Below are 19,972 nucleotides of genomic sequence, written 5' to 3' on the forward strand. Positions count from 1 at the left end.
CATGAAAGTTTTTTGTAAAGAATCATATAACTTTACCTATTTCGGGTTGCTTAGAAATCTGTCTTCTGGATTTCTGCATAAGTGACCTTTAGTTAGGTGAAGTGAATAAGTATCATTATTCTCACTTTTAAAATACCTCACTTAAAATTTTAGCGTTTGGGGAATGTGGGTGAAGGTTGTACTGCATTCTTTGTATATTCTTGCAAGTTCTTTCTCAAATTAAAAATATTTCAAAATAAGTAGTTAAGGTAAAAAAATTCTCTGACCCTTGAGATGGCTTCCTAGGTGAAGGTGCTTGCTACCAAATCTGACAACTTGAGTTTGATCCTAGAACCCACATGGTTAAAGGAGAGAACGGACTCTTGAAAGTTGTATCTGAGCTCCATGTAAGCCCTATGGTGGGCCACTGCAAGTGTGTACACACAGTAAATAAATAAGTATAAAAAAGAAAGAAAACTTCTACCTATTTTCACTTGTAGGAAATAATAATCTTGTAAGTGACATTGGAAGTGTATTGGTTTAGCAATGTAACCTGCTAGAGCACTTTATTCTTAGTTTCCTTCTTAGCTCTGGTATTAAATACAGATATGTCTTAGTAGTACAATCTTGTTGGCTAGTTTCTAAAAGTTCTCATTGAACTCTTAATTATCCATCAAATGAAAGCAAGAAATGTTGAATTTATACTTCCATGATTCTTCTTTTCAGAAAGAGTGAATTTATTTAGTATACTGAAAAGAATACATGTGCAAAGATGAAGTTGGGATATCTCAAAAAACAAAGTTGCAGGAGGACTACATTCAAAATCTACTGTGAGGCGGGAGATTATTGTCATGTCCATTGTACTCTTTTCAGTATACTAAATAGATTTACTCTTTCTGAAAAAAATCATGGAAGTATAAATTCAGCATTTATCACTTTCATTTGATGAATTGCCTTTGCCTCCACCTCCCAAGTGCTGGGATTAAAGGCATGGGACACCATGCCCAGACCAACATTTAATTCGTTGATGATAGTCATTCTAACTGGAGTGAGATGGTGCAGGTTTTTTGGTTTTTTTTTTGTCGTCGTTCCCCCCCCCCCCGTCCCCCCCCCGTCCCCGTCCCCCCCCCCGTCCCCGTCCCCCCCCCCCCCCGTCCCCGTCCCCCACCCCGTCCCCGTCCCCCCCCCACCCCGTCCCCTGTCCCCCGTCCGTGTCCCCGTCCCGTCCCCCCCCCCCCCCCCCCCCCCCCCCCCCCCCCCCCCCCCCCCCCGCCCCAGACAGGGTTTCTCTGGGTGGTTTTGATGCCTGTCCTGGATCTCTGCTCTGTGGACCAGGCTGGCCTTGAACTCACAGAGATCCACCTGGCTCTGCCTCCCGAGTGCTGGGATTAAAGGCGTTCACTGTAGCCACTGCCTCCACCACCACCGCCACCACCCGGCGAAATGGTGTAGTTCTAAGTGATATTTCACTGATTACTGAGGATCTCAAACTTTCTTTTTTGTATTTTTGCCATTCATATTCTTTTGAAAACTGTCTATTCACACTAGCCCATTTGTTAATTGGATGATTTAGATTTTTTGGTAGTTTTTGTAGTTCTTTACATGTTCTAGGTATTACTCTACTGTATGATGTATTATTGGCAAAGATTTCTTTTTCCATTTTTGTAGGTTGTCTCTTTACCCTGGTGATTGTTTCCTTTGCTAGACACAAGCTTTTTACTTTCATACTATATCATTTATAAATTCTTGGCATTATTTCTTGTGTTATTAAATTCCTTTTCAGAAAGCACATGCCTATGCCTGTGCCTATATGTTAACATGTTTTACCTACCTAAATTTCTTCTAGCAGTTTAAGTCATATTCAAAGACTTTGATCCATTTTTGAATGGACTTTTTTGGAAGGTGAGAAGTATAGATCTCAGATAAAATTTTAAGTTGAATGTACTAGAATATTTGCCAAAATGAATATTCTGCTATCATATTGTCATTCATGGGAATTATTTAGAGTGCATTCCCTAATGTCAAACTAAACAAGATTTGGAATTAGCGGGTATATCAGAACTATCATGTGTAAAACCAAGATGAATTTCTCAGAGCTATTCTTAAAACTAGTTCATGGTCAGTACCTTTTGTTATATTGATATCAAGTAAGTGGCCCAATTAGCAAAAGATCCTTTACTTAAATTTGCTTGTTACAAAGTAAAACCTATTTTTTTAAAGCATATGTAGCCAGTATACAGCAAATCTTCTTGGAAAGTATTTTATATTCATTATTATTTTTTTTTAAACTCTTTCCTTGTGGTGGTTAGTTTTTTTGTCAACTTGATGCAAACTGGCCTCTTCTGGGAAGAGGAAACTTTAATTGAAAAAAATTGCAGTCACCAGATTGGCCTGTGAGCAAGCCTGTGTTGCGTTTTCTTGATTGATGGTATGTGTGGGAGGGCCCAGTTCACTGTGATTCCATCCCTGGTCAAGTGGTCCTGAATTGTTAAAGGAAGCAGGCTGAGCAAGCCGTGGAGCAAAACAATAAGCAGCATCCTTCATGGTTTCTGTATCAGTTCTTGCCTCTAGGTTTCTGTCCTGACTTCCCTCAATGGTGGACTGTTACCTGGAAGTAAAAGTTGAAATAGACCCTTTTCTCCCCAAGTTGCTTTTGCTCATGGCATTTTATCATAGCAATAGAAACCTAAGGCATTGCACTTATGAAATATACATTCAGAAAAATGTATAGAATTTATACATATAGTTTAAAATTTTTTATTTGTATGGGTATTTTTCTGCATAAATATCTGCTTGTTTACCACATATGTACCTGATACCCAGAGTCCAGGAAGAGGTATTAGATTCCCTGGAACTACAGTTATAAACTGTTGTGAGCCACCATTTGGGTGCTGGGAATTAAACCCAGTTCCTCTGGAGAAGTAGCCATTGTTCTTAACCTCTGAGCCATCTCTTTAGCTCTCAAGAATTTACATACAAATCAAATGATTATAAAAGAAAGTTCAGGGGGGCGGTGAGATGTAGGATTAAAGGCATATGTCACTACACCCAGCCTTCCACCTTATATTTTGAGACACTGAACATGAAACTTACTGATTTGGCTAGGCTAGGTAGCTTCACATCCTAAGGATTCTTCCTTCTCCAGCTCCCCAGCCCTGGAATTACAAGCATGCATTGCTGTACCTGGCTTCTATAAGGGTGCTGAGGATCTAAACTTAGATGTTTATGCTTGCCAAGTAAGGACTTTACTAACAGAGCCATTTTCCCAGCCCCCTGAAATATTTTTATTTGGAAAAAAAATCGCAAACATGTTTTTGAAAAAGTAACAAAGTAATACAATGAAACTTTGTATGATGTTCACCTGGATTCCTAATTGGTAGTGCTGTAGCTGCTTGCTTTATATCTCAGAAGATGGAGATAATGGTAAGTTTGAGACTAGCCTGGTCTACACAGTTCTGGGTAGACAGGACTAAATAGTAAGATCTTGTCAAAAAAAAGGTAGCGAACAATTAAAGAAGACAATGGACATCAACTTTCTATTTTCCACATACACATGTACATGAATACTCACAGGTGTGTTTCATTTGCTTAACCATTTGAAAATAAGTGATATACATTATTTTTAACTTTATTTGTGTCGTTCAAGGCATATAACTTATTAGCATACCACCAATGCATGATGTAGTAAGGAGGGAAGAAGTCCCTCCCTCCCTCCTTTATTTTTGACAACCTCACTATGTAGCCCAGGCTAGCCTCAAACTTTAGATCCTCCATCCTAAGTACTGAGATTACAAATGTACACCACCATACCTTGTATAAAGTAAGCTACTTTGATTTTTATACCCAGAAGCTTTATACTTGGATCATATGGTAGTTCTATTTTTAATTTTTTAAGGAAACATTGTACTAAGTTCCATAGTGGCTGGGCTAATTTAAATTCCCCCATCTTCATAATTTATTTTGTGTTTTCTTTTTTAAAATGTATTTATTTTGTTTTATGTGTGTGTGCCTGAGTGTATGTATGTGCACCACACAGGTGCAGGAGTCGGGAGAGGTCAGAAGAGATTTTGGAATTTCTGGAACTGGAGTTACAGACAGTTGTGAGCCACCCTGTGGATTCTGGGAACTGACCTGGATCCTCTGCAAGAACAGTAAATGCCCTTAAACACTGATCATCTCTCCAGACCTCTTTTGCATTTTGTTTATGTAGCTACTTTTACTTGGGTGGGATGGAATTTTGATATAGTTTTGATTTTAATTTTCCTGGTGACTAGAGATATTGAATATTTTTCATGTATTTATTAGCCAATCTTAAAAAGAAATGAACACATTATGCCAAATGAAATAAGACAAATATAAATATTGTATGCATCCACTTACATGAATTATCTAGACTAAGTAAATTAAGAAATAGAGAGTAGAATGTAGGTTTGAGGAGGGGATGTGGGTAAGATTTTCTTTGGTAGTTCTGGTGATCAAACGTAGAACTTTGTACATGCTAAGCATACATCTGCTAGTGAGCCACACTCTCAGCACCCTAAAAACTGCTCTTCTTCTATTTTAGAAATTAATTTTGCTGTTTGTCCAAGCCAGCTTGGAACTCCCAGGTCTTAGGTGATTCTCCACCCTCAGCTTCCTAAGTAACTAGGACTATAGGTACATTCCATAGCACTCAGCTGGATAGGACATTTTTCTATAATGAGTATAGATTTTCAGTTTAAGATGATGAAATTGGGCTGGAGAGATGGCTTAGAGGTTAAGAGCACTGGCTGCTTTTCCAGAGGTCCTGAGTTCAATTCCTAGCAACCACATGGTAGCTCACAGCCATTTATAATGCAATCTGGTGCCCTCTTCTGGCATACCGGCATACATGCAGGCAGAACACTATATACATAATAAATAAATCTTTAAAAAAATTGCTGGGTGGTGGTGGCACACACTTTTAATCTCAGCACTCGGGAGGCAGAGCCAGTGAATTCAGAGCTGAGTGAATCCAGGATTTGGGCATGTGTATTGAATTTGGTGGATTGAGATGAGAACTAGGTTCCAGCATATGAAGACATACTGAACTATATGCCAAGTGCTATATTAGTCACTGTAGCTATATTAAATAAGATAAGGCATGGTCCCTGGAGTCTTAGTTGATAAGTTATACAGAAGTAAGAATAAACTTCTTATTAAGAAAGAAGCAATTAAAAATCAGGTAACTAGGCCAGGTGATAGTGACGCATGCCTTTAATCCCAGCACTCGAGAGGCAGAACCAGGTGGATCTCTGTGAGTTCAAGGCCAATCCAGGTTACAGAGTGAGCTCCAGGATAGGCTCCAAAGCTACACAGAGAAACCCTGTCTCAAAAAACCAAAAAAAAAAAAAAATCAGGTAACTTGTTTTCTCCTTAGTGATTTCTGTTGTAGGGTGATATTAAAATTATCTTTTTCCCTCCTTCAGGTTGCTATGGGAATATATAACAACATAAAAGGAAGTGTGTTCTGATAATTCTGATACCTGAGATGTAAGTGGACTGAAGAGTGAAAGAGGAAAAAGTTCAGTGCCAACCTTAGTTACAATGGCCACTGATTCTGGGGAGCCAGCTAGCACAGAAGATTCTGAGAAACCTGATGGGGTTTCCTTTGAAAACAGGGTTGCTCAGACTGCTGCACCTCTGATTGTAGAAGCTAAAATGAAGGAAAAAACAAGCACCTTCTCTACTTCAGGGGAAACCATCGAAAGAAAGAGATTTTTCCGAAAGAGTGTTGAGATGACAGAAGATGACAAAGTTGCTGAATCTTCCCCTAGAGATGAAAGAATAAAAGCTGCATCAAATATTTCAAGAGTAGACAAACTTCCTACAAATGTGCTAAGAGGTGGGCAAGAAGTTAAATATGAGCAATGTTTAAAGGCAACCTCAGAATCATCAAAAGATTGCTTCAAGGAGAAAAAAGAAAAGGAAATAGAAGAAGAAGCTGAAATGAAGGCTGTAGCAACTTCCCCTAGTGGCAGGTTCCTGAAATTTGATATAGAGCTGGGAAGAGGAGCATTTAAGACAGTATATAAAGGACTGGACACTGAAACGTGGGTTGAAGTTGCTTGGTGTGAACTACAGGTGGGTATATAATTTTCTTGGCTTTATGAGTACCAGATTTAGCTGCCCTGACCTCCAGAGTGACCCAGGATGAAGAAAGCTCTTCTACCATTGTCTAGAAATTATGTTCTTTTCTAATGTTAGGAGCCCATGGCAAGCTTTTTAAAAAATGTCTTTCCTTGTTTTTCCTTGTATTGTCAATGCTGAGGATGGAATCTAGAACCTTTTTACATGCTAGGCAAGTACTCTACCATTGAGATATATTTCTAGTCAATTGCTTTTATCTTAATTTTTGCAGTGCTAAGAATAAACTCAGAGCCATATATAAGTATTCTGCTGTTGAGTTATACCCCCTCTCCTCCCCTCTATTTATTTAATTTGTTCATTTATTTATTTATATTATGATGCTAGGATCAAATTTTGGGCCTTGTACATACTAGGCAAATGCTCTACCTCTGAGCTATAAAAAAGTACTCAGCCTTAGTGGCAGTGGTGGCACACGCCTTTAATCTCAGCACTCGGGAGGCAGAGCCAGGCAGATTTCTGTGAGTTCAAGGCCTTCCTGGTCTACAGAGCGAGATCCAGGACAGGCACCAAAGCTACACAGAGAAACCCTGTCTCAAAAAACCAAGAAAAGAAAAAAAAGTACCCAGCCTTTGGAAATATAACTAATTTTTGCTCTACATTTATCATTTTTTATTTGTTATTTTGAGACAAGGTCTTCAATGTAGCCCAACAAGCTGGTCCTGAATTCTCTATGTAGCCTAGGCTTGGTTCAAACTGATATTCTTCCTGTCGCAACCTCTCTAGTGCTGGGGTCATAGGCATATGCCCACCATGCTTGCTTTCCTTTCCTGTTTTAAAAAAGAAAAAGTCTATGTGTGACATTCTTTGGGAAAATTTTTTATTAGCTTCAGGAAATTCCCCAAATTCTCCTTAACACTTCATTTTAAGAACTGAGTATGTATGTCTCATTAGTTGATTGTTGCACTACAAAATTAAGTGTATGATAGGAATGTATTCAGTATGATAATTACCTTTATCTTTTTCATACCAAAAAACATGTGAAATTCATATGATGTTTTTCCAAATAGGAAAGATTTTTTTTTTGACTCTTTGAAAACTTCTATTGCTATTCCATCCTCATGCCTTTGAAATTTAGAGCCAAGTAAAATCACCAGAATCTACAGAGGTTAGTCAGCTCAAGTATGTTTAGCAAGGAGAAATTAAAGAAAAAAATGGGGAGAATGACTGAATTACCATATATTTTGTTCTATGATAGCTATTTTATGTAGTACTATTAACAAATGAGGGACAAAGCAGCATAGAAGGTATTATAATGAGAATAGTCTCAGGCAGATGTAGGGCAAATAGGAGGAGAACAAGCCTTGGTAACCTCAGTCAACTCATGAAAAATGGTCAGCATTCATATAGGATGCTTAAAATTAAGATTGGACTGGGAATATGGCTCACTTTGGTACAGCGCTTGCCTTAACATGCATGAGCAAAGCTTTGAGTTCAATCTCAGCACCATATATACCAGGTATGGTGGCACATGCCTGTAATCCTAGTAACTGGGGAGTCGGGGCAGGAGGATTAGAAGTTCAAGGTCATTCTTGACTATAGCCTGGGCCACATGAGACCCTACCTCAAAACAACATCAATAAAACCAACAACAGCAACAAAAAACAAACCACAAAATTAAGATTAAATAAAGACAGCCACTAAGTGTAGGCCATTATTGTTTAAATTCTAATGGTATCTTTGAGTGTCGGTGTCTACAAAATATCCAGATTCTACCCATTATAAAGTGCTGTTAGTTGCCATTCAGATAGACTGGAATTTAATCTAAGTGCCTAGTGTAGGAAGTTTATTATATTTAATTGAGACGTGGTCTGATATATTCCAGATTAGCCCTAAATTTACTATTGTAGCTGAGAACGATCTTGAACTTCTGAGCTTCCTGCCTCCACTTCCCAAGTGCTGAGATTACAGGCATGTACCACCATGCCCAGTTTATTTGATTTTGGGGGACTGAACTTCTCTGCCAACTGAGTTACATCTCTCTAGACCAGGTCTCCTTGAAATAGCACCTAGATATCTAGAAACTCCATCTAGAGTCTGAACTAAAGATGTCACTGAAAATCAAAACTACCAACAAGAAAAAAAAAAAAATAGGTCCAAACGACCATAGCAGGTTGCCATGTTGAGTGAACATTCTATGTACTTTTTGTTGTTGTTGTTTTGTTTTTGTTTTTTTGAGACAGGGTTTCTCTGTGTTGTTTTGGTGCCTGTCCTGTATCTCACTGTGTAGGCCAGGCTGGCCTCAAACTCACAGAGATCCGCCTACCTCTGCCTCCTGGGTGCTGGGATTAAAGGCGTGCGCCACCACCGCCCAGCTTCTATGTACTTATATTATAGTAGTGATTATAGCCAAGGTAATGTCCAAGTCCAAGAAATAACTGAAAATCCATGTTTAAGGGTTAAGCATGATGCTAACACCTATAATGCCAGCATTTAGGAGATCGAGGCAGAAAAATACTGAGTTAGATGCCAGATCTTGTTTCTGAAAAAAAAAAATATAGTTTTTTGAAATATTCACTGTAGGGCACTTACTTTCGCTCCTAAATAGTTTTATTACCACTTCAGAAATGTCTCTAGATTCTGTGTGAGCCACACAAGGATATGAATATGCTTAATTCCTTTAAAGGCCCTGCCACATGCACAATGCTGTTTAGTTCTATTTCCTTTTGTTTTCACCAGATCCCAGCCATAGATATTAAGTATAGACCCAAGAGAAAAGAGATTATCTTGAATCTAGGTATGATGAATCTTGCTTAAATATATATGTTCTAGTCTCTTTGTTTAACAAATCATATAACTTGATTAAATCTAAACCAAAGACAAATGCTTTGCAAAATGGCAAAGGATGATGGTGGAAGGGGACAACTCTGGTCTTGGAAATATTAGTTTCTAAATAGTTTTTGTGAGTTATTTTTAGTTATTTGTTGGGTAGACTTTAAAAAGAAAAACAAAGAAATTGATATGTGTAGTAGGCTGAATAATGACTTCTCAAAGATGCCCATGTCTTTGTCCTTAGAACTTTTCATTGTTAAAAGTACCTTTGCCATTTCATGCACCCGGGATAAGTCCTGGTTCCACTGCCAGGGGCTCCCCAAACAGATCTAGCCACATAAATGTCACCTACATTCAGAGGGCCTAGTTCGGTCCCATGTAGGTTCCTCCGCTGATGGGGAATTAATACTGTTGGAATTGGGAGAGCTAGTCCTGTGCTCCACATTACTCCTATCTTACAGTTTTAGAGAGACCCATTTCTCCTTGATTACATCTAGACCAACTGTCTCTTTCAGTAGATTTATGATTATTATTTTTTATATTCTATTATATTATTTTATATATTTATTTTAGTAGTATTTATGATTATTTTTAGTAGATTTATGATTTATCCAGTAGATTTATGAGTAGAAAATGATAAATCATTTTATTCTTTGCTCCAAGGATGGAATGATAAATCATTTTACTCTTTAATCTTTGTTCCAAGGATGGAGTATTGTCAAGTGATATTCCAACCTCCATTTTAATAATTTACCAAAACATCCATTTCCTGAAAAGCAAAACCTATAAACCATGAAAACCCAAAGTTACATGACAGAGAAGAGAATTCTACAAGTTTCATACTAAATATAACCAAAAAAGGTACCTTTGCAGATGAGACTATTAAAGATGGGAATAGGGAAATTATTTTGGTTCATCTAATCACCAGTCTTTGTAAGGAGGGAGGCAGGTTGACAATCATTTGAGAAAGATCAAAGAATAGAAGCAGAGTTTGGAGTGATGCTGTTGCAGGACTTGGTCACCAAGTCAAAGGATGCAGATAGCTTAGAAAGCCGGAAAAGGCAAGGAATTAAACAGTTGCCTAGGGCCCCAGAAGAAACAGTGCTGCTGTCTAGATTCCAGTCTAGTCACTGTAGATTTCTGATTCCCATTTCTGGAAGATAATACGTCTGTGTTTCAATCCACTAAATTTATGCATTTCAATCCACTAAGTTTATGCTAATTTGTTACTGCAGCGATAGGAAATGAATACAACCTAATACAGTTGTCATTTTTTTTTTTTTTTGGTTTCTCAACAAATAAACACTCCTTGCAATGTGCCAGACTTATACTACGTGCTAGAGACACAAAAAGGGAGAAAAAGCAAACACAACCGATTTCATAAAGCTTATACTAGGAGTTTATAGGCAGCATATGAAGAAACTTTGGAGACTGGAGTTAGCAAAAGATGAAAGGGTTGTTAAATACGGGTCTGTTTAAAGGAAATGAGAGGCTTAGAAGTAGAAAGAAACAGAGGTACTACTCCTTTACCTCATTTTTCTTTTTGCACTTATTTTCAGATGATTTTCTACTTACAAAAGAGTTACAAAGATATACTATAAACTAAAATATTGAATAATCAGAATATATCAATTTCCCCTCAAATACTTCTCTTTTCAGTTCTGTGATTATATTCACATTTCTATACTGTGTTTACTTGTATGGTCCCCCTTCCTATTTAACAGTTTTTCCTTGAACTTTCAAAGGGTACTAACAGTTTCTCCCTCCCATCCCTTCTCTTTTTCTTTCTGAGATGAGGTCTCACTATATAGCCTACAAAGACCAAGAACTCATTAAGTAAACTATATTGACCACAAATATAAAATCCTTCTGCTTCTGCTTCTTAAATGCTTTATAGCTTGCACTACCATGGTTGGCTAGCTAAGCTCTATATTTTTGGCAAGATTTCCACAAAAGTGATGCTCCTCTATTCAGGCTGTGATAGCAGAGGATACATGGTGTTGATACATATTAATGATAATGTAATTTTGACCACTTGACTATAGTATTATCTGTCAGATTGTTCCTACTATGAAGTTATCTTTCCTCCTTTGTAGATTAAGTGTCTTAGGAATATATACTTTGACACTGTGAAATACTTCTCAGAACTTCAGTCACTAATTTTTGGTGCTCTTTGGTATGTTTACACAGGTAATCTACACTGTAATTATGGTGTTCTGGGCTTTTTATGTGAGACTGATCTGGAACTTGCTGGCTCAAACTGGTCTTGAACTTGTGATCCTTCTGCTTCAAATGGCAACTTTCTATTTCCTACTTTTCTTCTACATTTATCAATTGGCATTACCTCTTAGCTTTGTGTGGCCTTTGTTTAATATGTCTGTTAAGGTTCTGAAAATTTCACAATAGACTTTGTAGCTGAGGTGTTTAAGTATAGTTAGCAACAATGGGTATTATGTACTTTGCATTTATCATAAAATTAAAATTTAATTGGACACAAATTCTTACTATTTAATTTTGGCAATAGTTATATGAGGTAAAGATTATTATTTTCAGATAGCATATCTGAGGTTCAGGCACATTAAGTAGTCTGGTCAAAGAGGGTATTCTATCATTTATAGTTTTATGTATATGTGTCAAAATTATGCTATTTTTAGCTAAGTGGTGGTGGCACACGCCTTTAATCCCAGCACCTGGGAGGCAGAGGCAGGAGGATCTCTGTGAGTTTGAGGCCATCCTGGTCTACAGAGTGAGTTCCAGGACAGCCAGGGATACACAGAGGAGCCCTGCCTTGAAAAACCAAAAGAAAAAAGAAATGAAACATAGAGATAATGCTTGTAAAGCTTGGGACATGTTTGAGTATTTAATAAATAATAGTGGTAAAATGCTGAAGAAGTTCATGCTAGGAACAGTCATTGAGCTGGACATGGTAGTTGTAGTGCCTTTAATCACATCACTTAGGAAGTGGAGGCTACATAAATGGTTTGTGGCCAGCCTATGCTATAAAAAAACTTAAAAAAAAGCAATGATAGGATACTTTGTAGGAATGCACTATTTATCCTTACCTGAACAAGTTATTTTACATAGCTTTTATATCATTGTTATTTCTTTTACATTTGTAGAAATAGATCCACGTAGCCTGATCTAGTTTTGTAGATCATTGTTGACGTTTTCATTAAGAGAGTGAGATTATAAAACCATAGTTTACCTTTCAGAAAAGAAATGTTCCTAATCTTGGATGTGACTCATGGCATAGAGTTCACTGGGATGAGGAATGCATGGCTGTGGGAGCAGCTCCTGTGCTTGGTGCCAGAAGACAGATTGGGGAGCAGAGAAAGGAAGAATGACTGATTCTCAGCTGGCTTTCCCTTTCCCCCCCTTTTTATCTGGTCTGCAACCCAGGCAATGGAATGGTGTACCCACATTCAGGTTAGATCTTAACCTGCTCAGCTAATTTTTCCTTAGAAACACCCTTACGCAGAGGTATGGTTTATTGATGCCTATATGTGTTTAATCTGATCAACCTTACAATCAAAATTAACCATTGTAATTCATCTCTTGTCAATTTGACATCCAAACACGTTACTTTTAAACCACAGTACTTCAAACATCTCATTTTTAATAATGTAAAATATGTTTAGTCCTTTGCTAAGAATCTCCAGAATCTTAACAGTTCATTTGTCCAAAAAAATCCCAAAGTACAGTCTCTTCAGAGATTCAAATCAGTCTCTTAACTATGACCTCCTGTAAAGTAAAAAAAAAAATGCAAATTATATAGTTCCAATATACAGTGTCACATGCCAAACATTCCATTTCTAAAAGGAATTCTAATTCTGAAAGGAATATAACAAGGAAAGATTAGATCAAAGCAAGACCAAAACCCTAGTAAGGCAAACACCGAACCCTGTAATTCTGTATCTGGTATTCAGGGCTCATGGTTGTTTCATCTGGGTTCTAACAGGCTTGGGTAGCTCTGACTCAACTCAGTGGATTGCAGCATTCATAGCTTCTTAGTAGAAGTTGCATGGCTCTGGCATCTCCAGTCACTGTTTAAATGTAGGCTTCACCTTCCCAGTTTCATGAAGAGCCTGGTCAGGAGCTCCAGGCAGAACACCTGACACTGCTATGAGTTTCCTGGCATCAGCAGCTTTCTGGAGCCAAGGCCTCACCAACATTGCAACTCTTGAATTTTGCGTGCCTACAAAACCAGCACCATGTAGAGAGTGCCAAGATCCTACTGGGACAACAGTGTCAGTAAACTCTGTGTGCCTTCAGGCTGTACCTGGGAAAACACTTTCCTAGGTAGCTCTGCTAGAGCAGGGTGCCCTGGAGGCTGTCTTTGTTCAGTCACTCTCTTAAAGATATGTTCCATATCTTGAGTAAAATACCTATGGTGATTAGTCATCTTGCTGTTAGTCTACATTTCAGAAAAGGTTTTGTGTATATTTTTACTATTCTACATATTAAAATTGATTAAATGTTTAGTTAACATTTATAAAAAGATAGTATTTTTAGTGTACTGTGGAGAAATTGAATTCTATTCTTTAATTTGAATTTTACATCTATTTACTATCAATATAAATGAGTAAGTATAACACTAGTAAAACTTTATGCTTGTTGCTTTTTTATGATCTTTCTTTGGAACAGCAGTATTTATGGCTCATTTCCATAGACTAGATTTTTTTTAAGGTAGAATCTCCCCATATACCCTGGGCTGACCTCAGAATTTAGTGTTCTTTTGCCCAAGCCTTCTTAGCACCGGGACTACTGGCATGTAGCACCATAACCAGTCTTTAGATTAGCATTTTAATGGCTCTATGCTAACTCCATTAGCTATTGCTACTCTCTAGTTTGCCTTTCTTGCACCAAGAACTCTCCTCATTGTTGATGGGTGGAAGTTATTCTATCAAAGTCATTACCATTAATATAATAGTGTCTGTCTCAGTATGATCAAGGGAGGATTACAATAGTAGCTGAAAGCTCTACTGTACATACTTCCCTCTGGGTTTTGGCACTAGTTTAACACACTTACTTTCTGTCCGCTGAATCAGAAGTAGAAATTTAAAGGTACTGACCCTGCATTTTTAGTGGACTTTCTCTGTAGCAATGTGTCTGAGACAGCAGTTACAATTTTATAAAGTTGTTTACTCCTAGTTGTAATTACCTTTGATATTTAGGGGCAAATTATGAAGTAGAGTAATTGAGTTTGTCGTAAGAAGTATTTACATTCTACAAATTTAGTCAGAAAGTTTAAAATATATTAATTTTTCTTTAGAGTGATCTGATCTTCCAGGTATGGATGTTAGCTAATTACATTCAGGATATAATTTATAACCATTTAGGATTAGGAAAACATAATATTTTACTTGTTTCTGTTTATCTTCTGTGCTTAGCATTCCTTGCTTTTGTTAAGTCCCTTAACTCTTTTTGATTTTATTTAAGGTAGGGTATTATGTAGCCCAGGTTGGCCTTGAACTCCTGAATAACCTGTCTTAGCCTCCCAAGCTGGAATGACAGGTTCGCACCACCATAGACAGGGTTTTTGAACACTTTTTAAAAATTCTTTCATTTTTTTTTTTTTCAGAGCTGAGGACTGAACCCAGGGCCTTGCGCTTGCTAGGCAAGCACTCTACCACTGAGCTAAATCCCCAACCCCAATTTTTTTACTCTGTTTATCATTATTTGTGTATGGGAGAGAGGGGGGAGAGGGGAAAAGAGGGAGAGAGGAGAGAGAGGGTGGGAGGGAGGGGGAGGGAGGGAGGGAGGGAGGGAGGGAGGGAGGGAGGGAGAGAGAGAGAGAGAGAGAGAGAGAGAGAGAGAGAGATTAACACACACCATAGCATGCATATGGAGATCAGAGGACACCTTTTGGGAACTGATTTTCTCCTTCTGCCGTGTGTTCTAGAGATCAAAAGGTCATCAGGCTTGTACAACACGCTCTTTTAGGCACTGTACTGTCTCACCAGCCCTGAATATTTATTGTAGCATAATATGCATAAAATTCAATTTTAAATGTTTAATTTAGTGACATCAAGTATAGTCAAACTGATTTATAATTACTAATAATCCATTTCTAGAACTTTTTTTTATCATCTCAAATAGAAACTTTGTAACTATTAAATGATAATTCTCTATTTCTCACCCTCCCTAACTCCGGATACCATGATTCTACTTACTGGTTTTGTTTGTTTTTGAAACAAAGTCTCAATATGTAGCCCTTGCTGGCCTGGAACTCACACGTAGACCAGACTGGCCTCAAACTCACAGATCCATTTGCCTCTGCTTCCTGAGTCCTGTTATTAAAAGTGTGGGCCATCACATCTGGCTTTACTTTCGGTTTTGAATTTACCCTTTTTAGGTATTTCATAGAAGTAAAATAAGCAGTGTTTGTTCTTTTGTGTCTAGTTATTACTCACTTAGCATACTATTCTCAGGATTGATGTTGTCACACATATCCTGGATGAGCAAGATGGCCCATGAATGTAGAAGTTCTTGCTGTGCAAGTCTGATGAGTTGAGTTCAGTCTCCAAAGCCCACATGGTGAAAGGAGAGAACCGACTCCTCAAAGTTGTCAGGTTGAAGCATCACCACTGGAAGGGGAAACATAGACATTTAGTCTATATATAATTTATAGAAAGAACTGCTGGCCTCTTTGCTTAGTTTTGACCCCTCAAAAGTATGAGGGAAGCTGTAAGACTGGTAGACTGGTTGATTATTTAGTCTACAGATTGGGAAAACCTTTAGATCTTAAGATTTTGCAGTTTAGGAGGACAGGGAGCAGAGTCTTCCTTGGTGTCTAATAACATCTTAGTACAGAGCTAGCTCTTGGGGAATGGCTTCTCTACCTCCATCATTTATGATATCATCACTAGATGTTAAGGTATCTAGTGCCCTTTTTAGTAAATTAAGGACCCCTAAGAGGGCAATTGAGTATGAGGAGAAGTAGTCACTTTGTAACGTGGATATTCAAGTAGAAATAGTACCCTAAGTAGACATCTAAGGAAACGAATGTAGAAGTTCTGGCAGATAACTAGACACACAAGCAAAAAGAGTTGTACCTGCACATGACTTCTTATTTTTAGTGCTAGAACCTAAAAAATAAAAGACTACAGACAAATAAAGGAAAAAGGCTTCAAAACCCAAGATTCTCCAACCAGTCTAGATATCACTTGTCTGCAAGGTGAGACATAGTTGTGTACTTACAAAGACCAAAGTGTAATTATTTAACAGTTAAAAGAAGATTGATCTAGATAACCAACACATGTAGACATTGGGTAAATAAAATATCAGCAAAAGTTTAAAAAGGGCTCAGTGGTTTTCACAAGGCTTCTGAATTCCATCCCCAGCACTACAAAAAGTACTAAGTGAAGACTATGTAGCTAAAAGGGAGTAAATTTGGAGGGCAACATAATAATGTACTACTTTTAGTTCTAGACCATTTTAATAGAACTTGTGTTGGAGGAGCAGCAGTAGTATGAGAGTGGATAGTGTAGGAATGATGTGTCTCAGTACTTTGAATTATTTACTGTAGTGACTGGGGGGTTTAGAAACACAAGGGGAAACAAATTAATACTGTACTTTCTTTTTGTTTGTTTTTAAAAGATATATATATATTTTCATTTTATGTATATGGGTATTTTACCTGTATGTATGTCTCTGTACATGTGTGCTTGGTACCCATGGAAGCCAGAAGAGGATGTTGGATCCTCTGGAACTGAAGTTACAGATGGTTGTGTGTGGTGGGAATTGAGCCTAAGTCCTCTGGAAGAACACCCATTGCTCTTAACCCTTGAGCTACCTTTTCAACCATATACCGTACTTACAGAGAAATATGTCTGATTTATGGGTGTCAAAGGAGGCAAGCCATTAGTAAAAAGGAAAAAATGCAATATGTTCCTATTTATTGATAGAAAGGATGAAAAACTAAGTAAAAATTAGAGGTCATAAGATAAAAGAAGTAAAAGTAAGTATATTATTTACTTTATCAAATGTGGACATGCTGTGTTTCCATGTTTAAATAACTGGGCATGGTGGCTCATGTCTTTAATACCTATACTTGGAGATGGGGCAGGTGCATCCATGTGAGTTTGAGACCATCCAGGGCTAAATAATGAGACCAAGCCTCAAAAACAAAACAGAATCACACACACACACACACACACCCACACACACATACACACACACACAAACTGGTAGAGGGTATTAAAAGATAAAACCCACATTTATTGTTTATTCAAAACTTAAAACAGTGATAGGAAAAAGTTAAGATATAAACAAGCAAAGAGAAGCAAGAATAGAAATGTTTTTTAAAGAAAGAGGAAATTAAAATTAAAATATTGGACGTGATATTATGAAATTATATTTAATAGTTTATAAAGATCAATTAAAAGCCCATAACTTACGTTTTGGTGACACTCGGGAGGCTGAGGCAGGAGAATCATGAGTTTGAGGCTAGCCTGTGCTATATAGTAGGATCCTGCCTGAAACAGTGTCAGTAACAGCAACAACAAAAGCTTTGAAATGTTAACATTGATAAACTGTTGTTGAAGACTCAGTGGTAGAGAATACCTCTTAGCCTTGGGCTCAATTCCAGCAACAAAACATTATGAACACATGTAATTTTTAAATATTTAAAAACCTTCATGAACTGAGATAGTGTTTATTTCTGGGAAAGGGAAGAAAGTGGTAGGATCAAGGAGGAGTACACAAGGATCTTCAACTATGTGAAGTTTCAATCATTTAAAAAGTATAAGGAAATATAGTAAGATGTTAGGGTTCAACAAAGATTATTATCAGTACTTTTTTCAGTTTTTGTTTTAAAAATGATCTCACTAGGGCTGGAGAGATGGCTCAGAGGTTAAGAGCACTGACTGCTCTTCCGGAGGTCCTGAGTTCAATTCCCAGCAACCACATGGTGGCTCACAACCATCTGTAATGAGATCTGGTGCCCTCTTCTGGCCTGCAGGCATACATGCTGCATGCTATACACATAATAAATAAATAAATCTTTAAAAAAAATGATCTCACTGTATCTCAGGCTAGCCTGTGACTCATGAGATTCAGGATGTCCTTGAACTTGCAATTCTCCTGGTTCAGCCTCCCAAGTGCTGATATTATAGGTGCGAGCCATCATGCCTTGCAATACATTAGTTTTCTAAGTTTAATTTTTGTTCTTTTAAATTATAAAATGATAAATTGCAGTTGTATATATATAGAGTACGAAGTGGTCTTATGATTGATCAAAGTAATATACAATAATTACAAAATAATACACAGTAATTAAATCAAGCCAAACATATCTTTAAATATTTGTAGTGATAACATTTGAAATTTACTCTCATCAAATTTAAGATGTACAATATATTATTTTCTATATTTACCATACTATACATAGAAAGCCTTAACTACTCTTATATAATTGAGATTTTTGTATCCTTTGAATACAAAATCCCCAATCTTACTCATTGTCTCCACTCTTATTATAATTAAAAAAAGGAAAAACAAAATTCAAACCTCACATCAGGAGCTTGTAGCTTCAAAGCTTTAAATCATAGTAAAATTTAGATGACAAGAAATTTCAGTGTTAAACTGCTGTATCCCATTCATGAAGCCTGAGCTAGATGTGGTAGGTGGTATATACCTATAATCCCAACACTTAGGAGGCAGAGGCAGGGGGGATCATGAGTTTCAAGCCAACTTGGACTTCATAGAAAGACACTTTCTCAAAAAAAACCAACTATAATGACAATAATAATTTCATAACCCTATGTAATTTTAATACTAAATCCTTGTACAAGAAACAGAAAAATATAACTTAATGTCATATATGAATACAGTAGCTAATTAAATTCTTTAGTAAAATTTTAGCAAATAGAATTCACTAGTGAATCATAGTTTTTTGCTGTAAGTTTTAGGAATTTAAAAACAGGCTGGGGAGTGTAGCTTAGTGAGTATACTAACTCAGCATGTGTGAGGCCCTAGGTTTAATATCTCCAAAATACAAGAATAGGAGAAAGAAGGAATTTAAGACTAATTCCATACTAGGAAACTTACCAATAAAACATATGATTGTATTAGTAGGTGCTGAGAAGATAATAGGTAGAATTCTGCAGATACTCTTAATTAAAAAGCAAAACTAATGTGTGTGTGTATGGAAATCACTGAATTTTAAACAATTTCTTTAAAACAAAGTAGTCTTTTAAGCTCTAGGTTGATAAAGCTGTTTCATTTATGAAAATCTAGTAGGAGGTAATCATGACTGTTAGCACCTTTTTTCAATATTGCTGCTATTTTAGCAAAATCAATAATGTTAGAAAATAGAACAGTACAAATATAAGAGAGAGACTGTCTTACTATTTCCTGTTGAAAATAAAATATCTTCCTGGAAAATTTGAGTCTCTGATTTTTCTGTTACATAGGATAGGATGACTAGAGGCATAAGTCTTCACTATACTGAGTTTTCCAGAGCATTGATTGCCTTAAGACAGCAGAACAAAAAGCAAATCAGAGTCCAACTTGTGCTACCAAAAGCAGATTAAGATTTTATAAGAAAGCTATCAGCACTGGAGAGATGAGTCAAAGGGTAAAGGCACTTGTTACCAAGCCTGATGACCTGAGTTTGATCCCCAGGACCCATATGGTGGAAGGAAAGATCAGACTCCAGAGGGTTGTCCTCTGATCGCCACATGAATTCTATGGCATCCCTTGTACACACAGTCAAACCCAAATAAATATATTTAACAACAATTTTAGCATTCTTTACAAATATAGATAAAAAATGTACAGTATAATATTAAAATATTAAACCCTCTGACCTCTGCATACACTGTGACACACACAAGTATGTACATACAAATTTAATGCAATTAAAAGTGAAGATTGTTATTTGCAAAAAAAACCCCCAAAAGCACCTAAGCAAATTTGCAGTAGGAGACCTTAACAAAGTAGGTATCTATTTAAAAAGAAACTTGTGGAGTATTGGTGCATAGGCTGTAATCTTAGCTACTTGGAAGACAGGTAATTGCATCATGAATTTGAGGCCAACTTGGGCAAGAGATAG

The 19,972-nt window shown here is 37.1% G+C and overlaps 1 protein-coding gene across 2 annotated transcripts in view; it reads left to right on the plus strand.

Moving 5' to 3' along the window:
• Wnk3 (WNK lysine deficient protein kinase 3) overlaps positions 1–19,972 on the plus strand; it is a 131,959-nt gene that overhangs the window by 25,167 nt on the left and 86,820 nt on the right. For both annotated transcript variants that reach the window (XM_059249949.1, XM_059249948.1), the window contains exon 2: positions 5,427–6,081. In XM_059249949.1, the coding sequence (XP_059105932.1) occupies positions 5,545–6,081 (537 nt within the window). In that variant the 5' untranslated portion in view covers positions 5,427–5,544. The remainder of the gene's footprint in view (positions 1–5,426; positions 6,082–19,972) is intronic.

The sequence above is a fragment of the Peromyscus eremicus genome, chromosome X (genome assembly GCF_949786415.1).
Source record: "Peromyscus eremicus chromosome X, PerEre_H2_v1, whole genome shotgun sequence".
NCBI classification, from domain to species: domain Eukaryota; kingdom Metazoa; phylum Chordata; class Mammalia; order Rodentia; family Cricetidae; genus Peromyscus; species Peromyscus eremicus.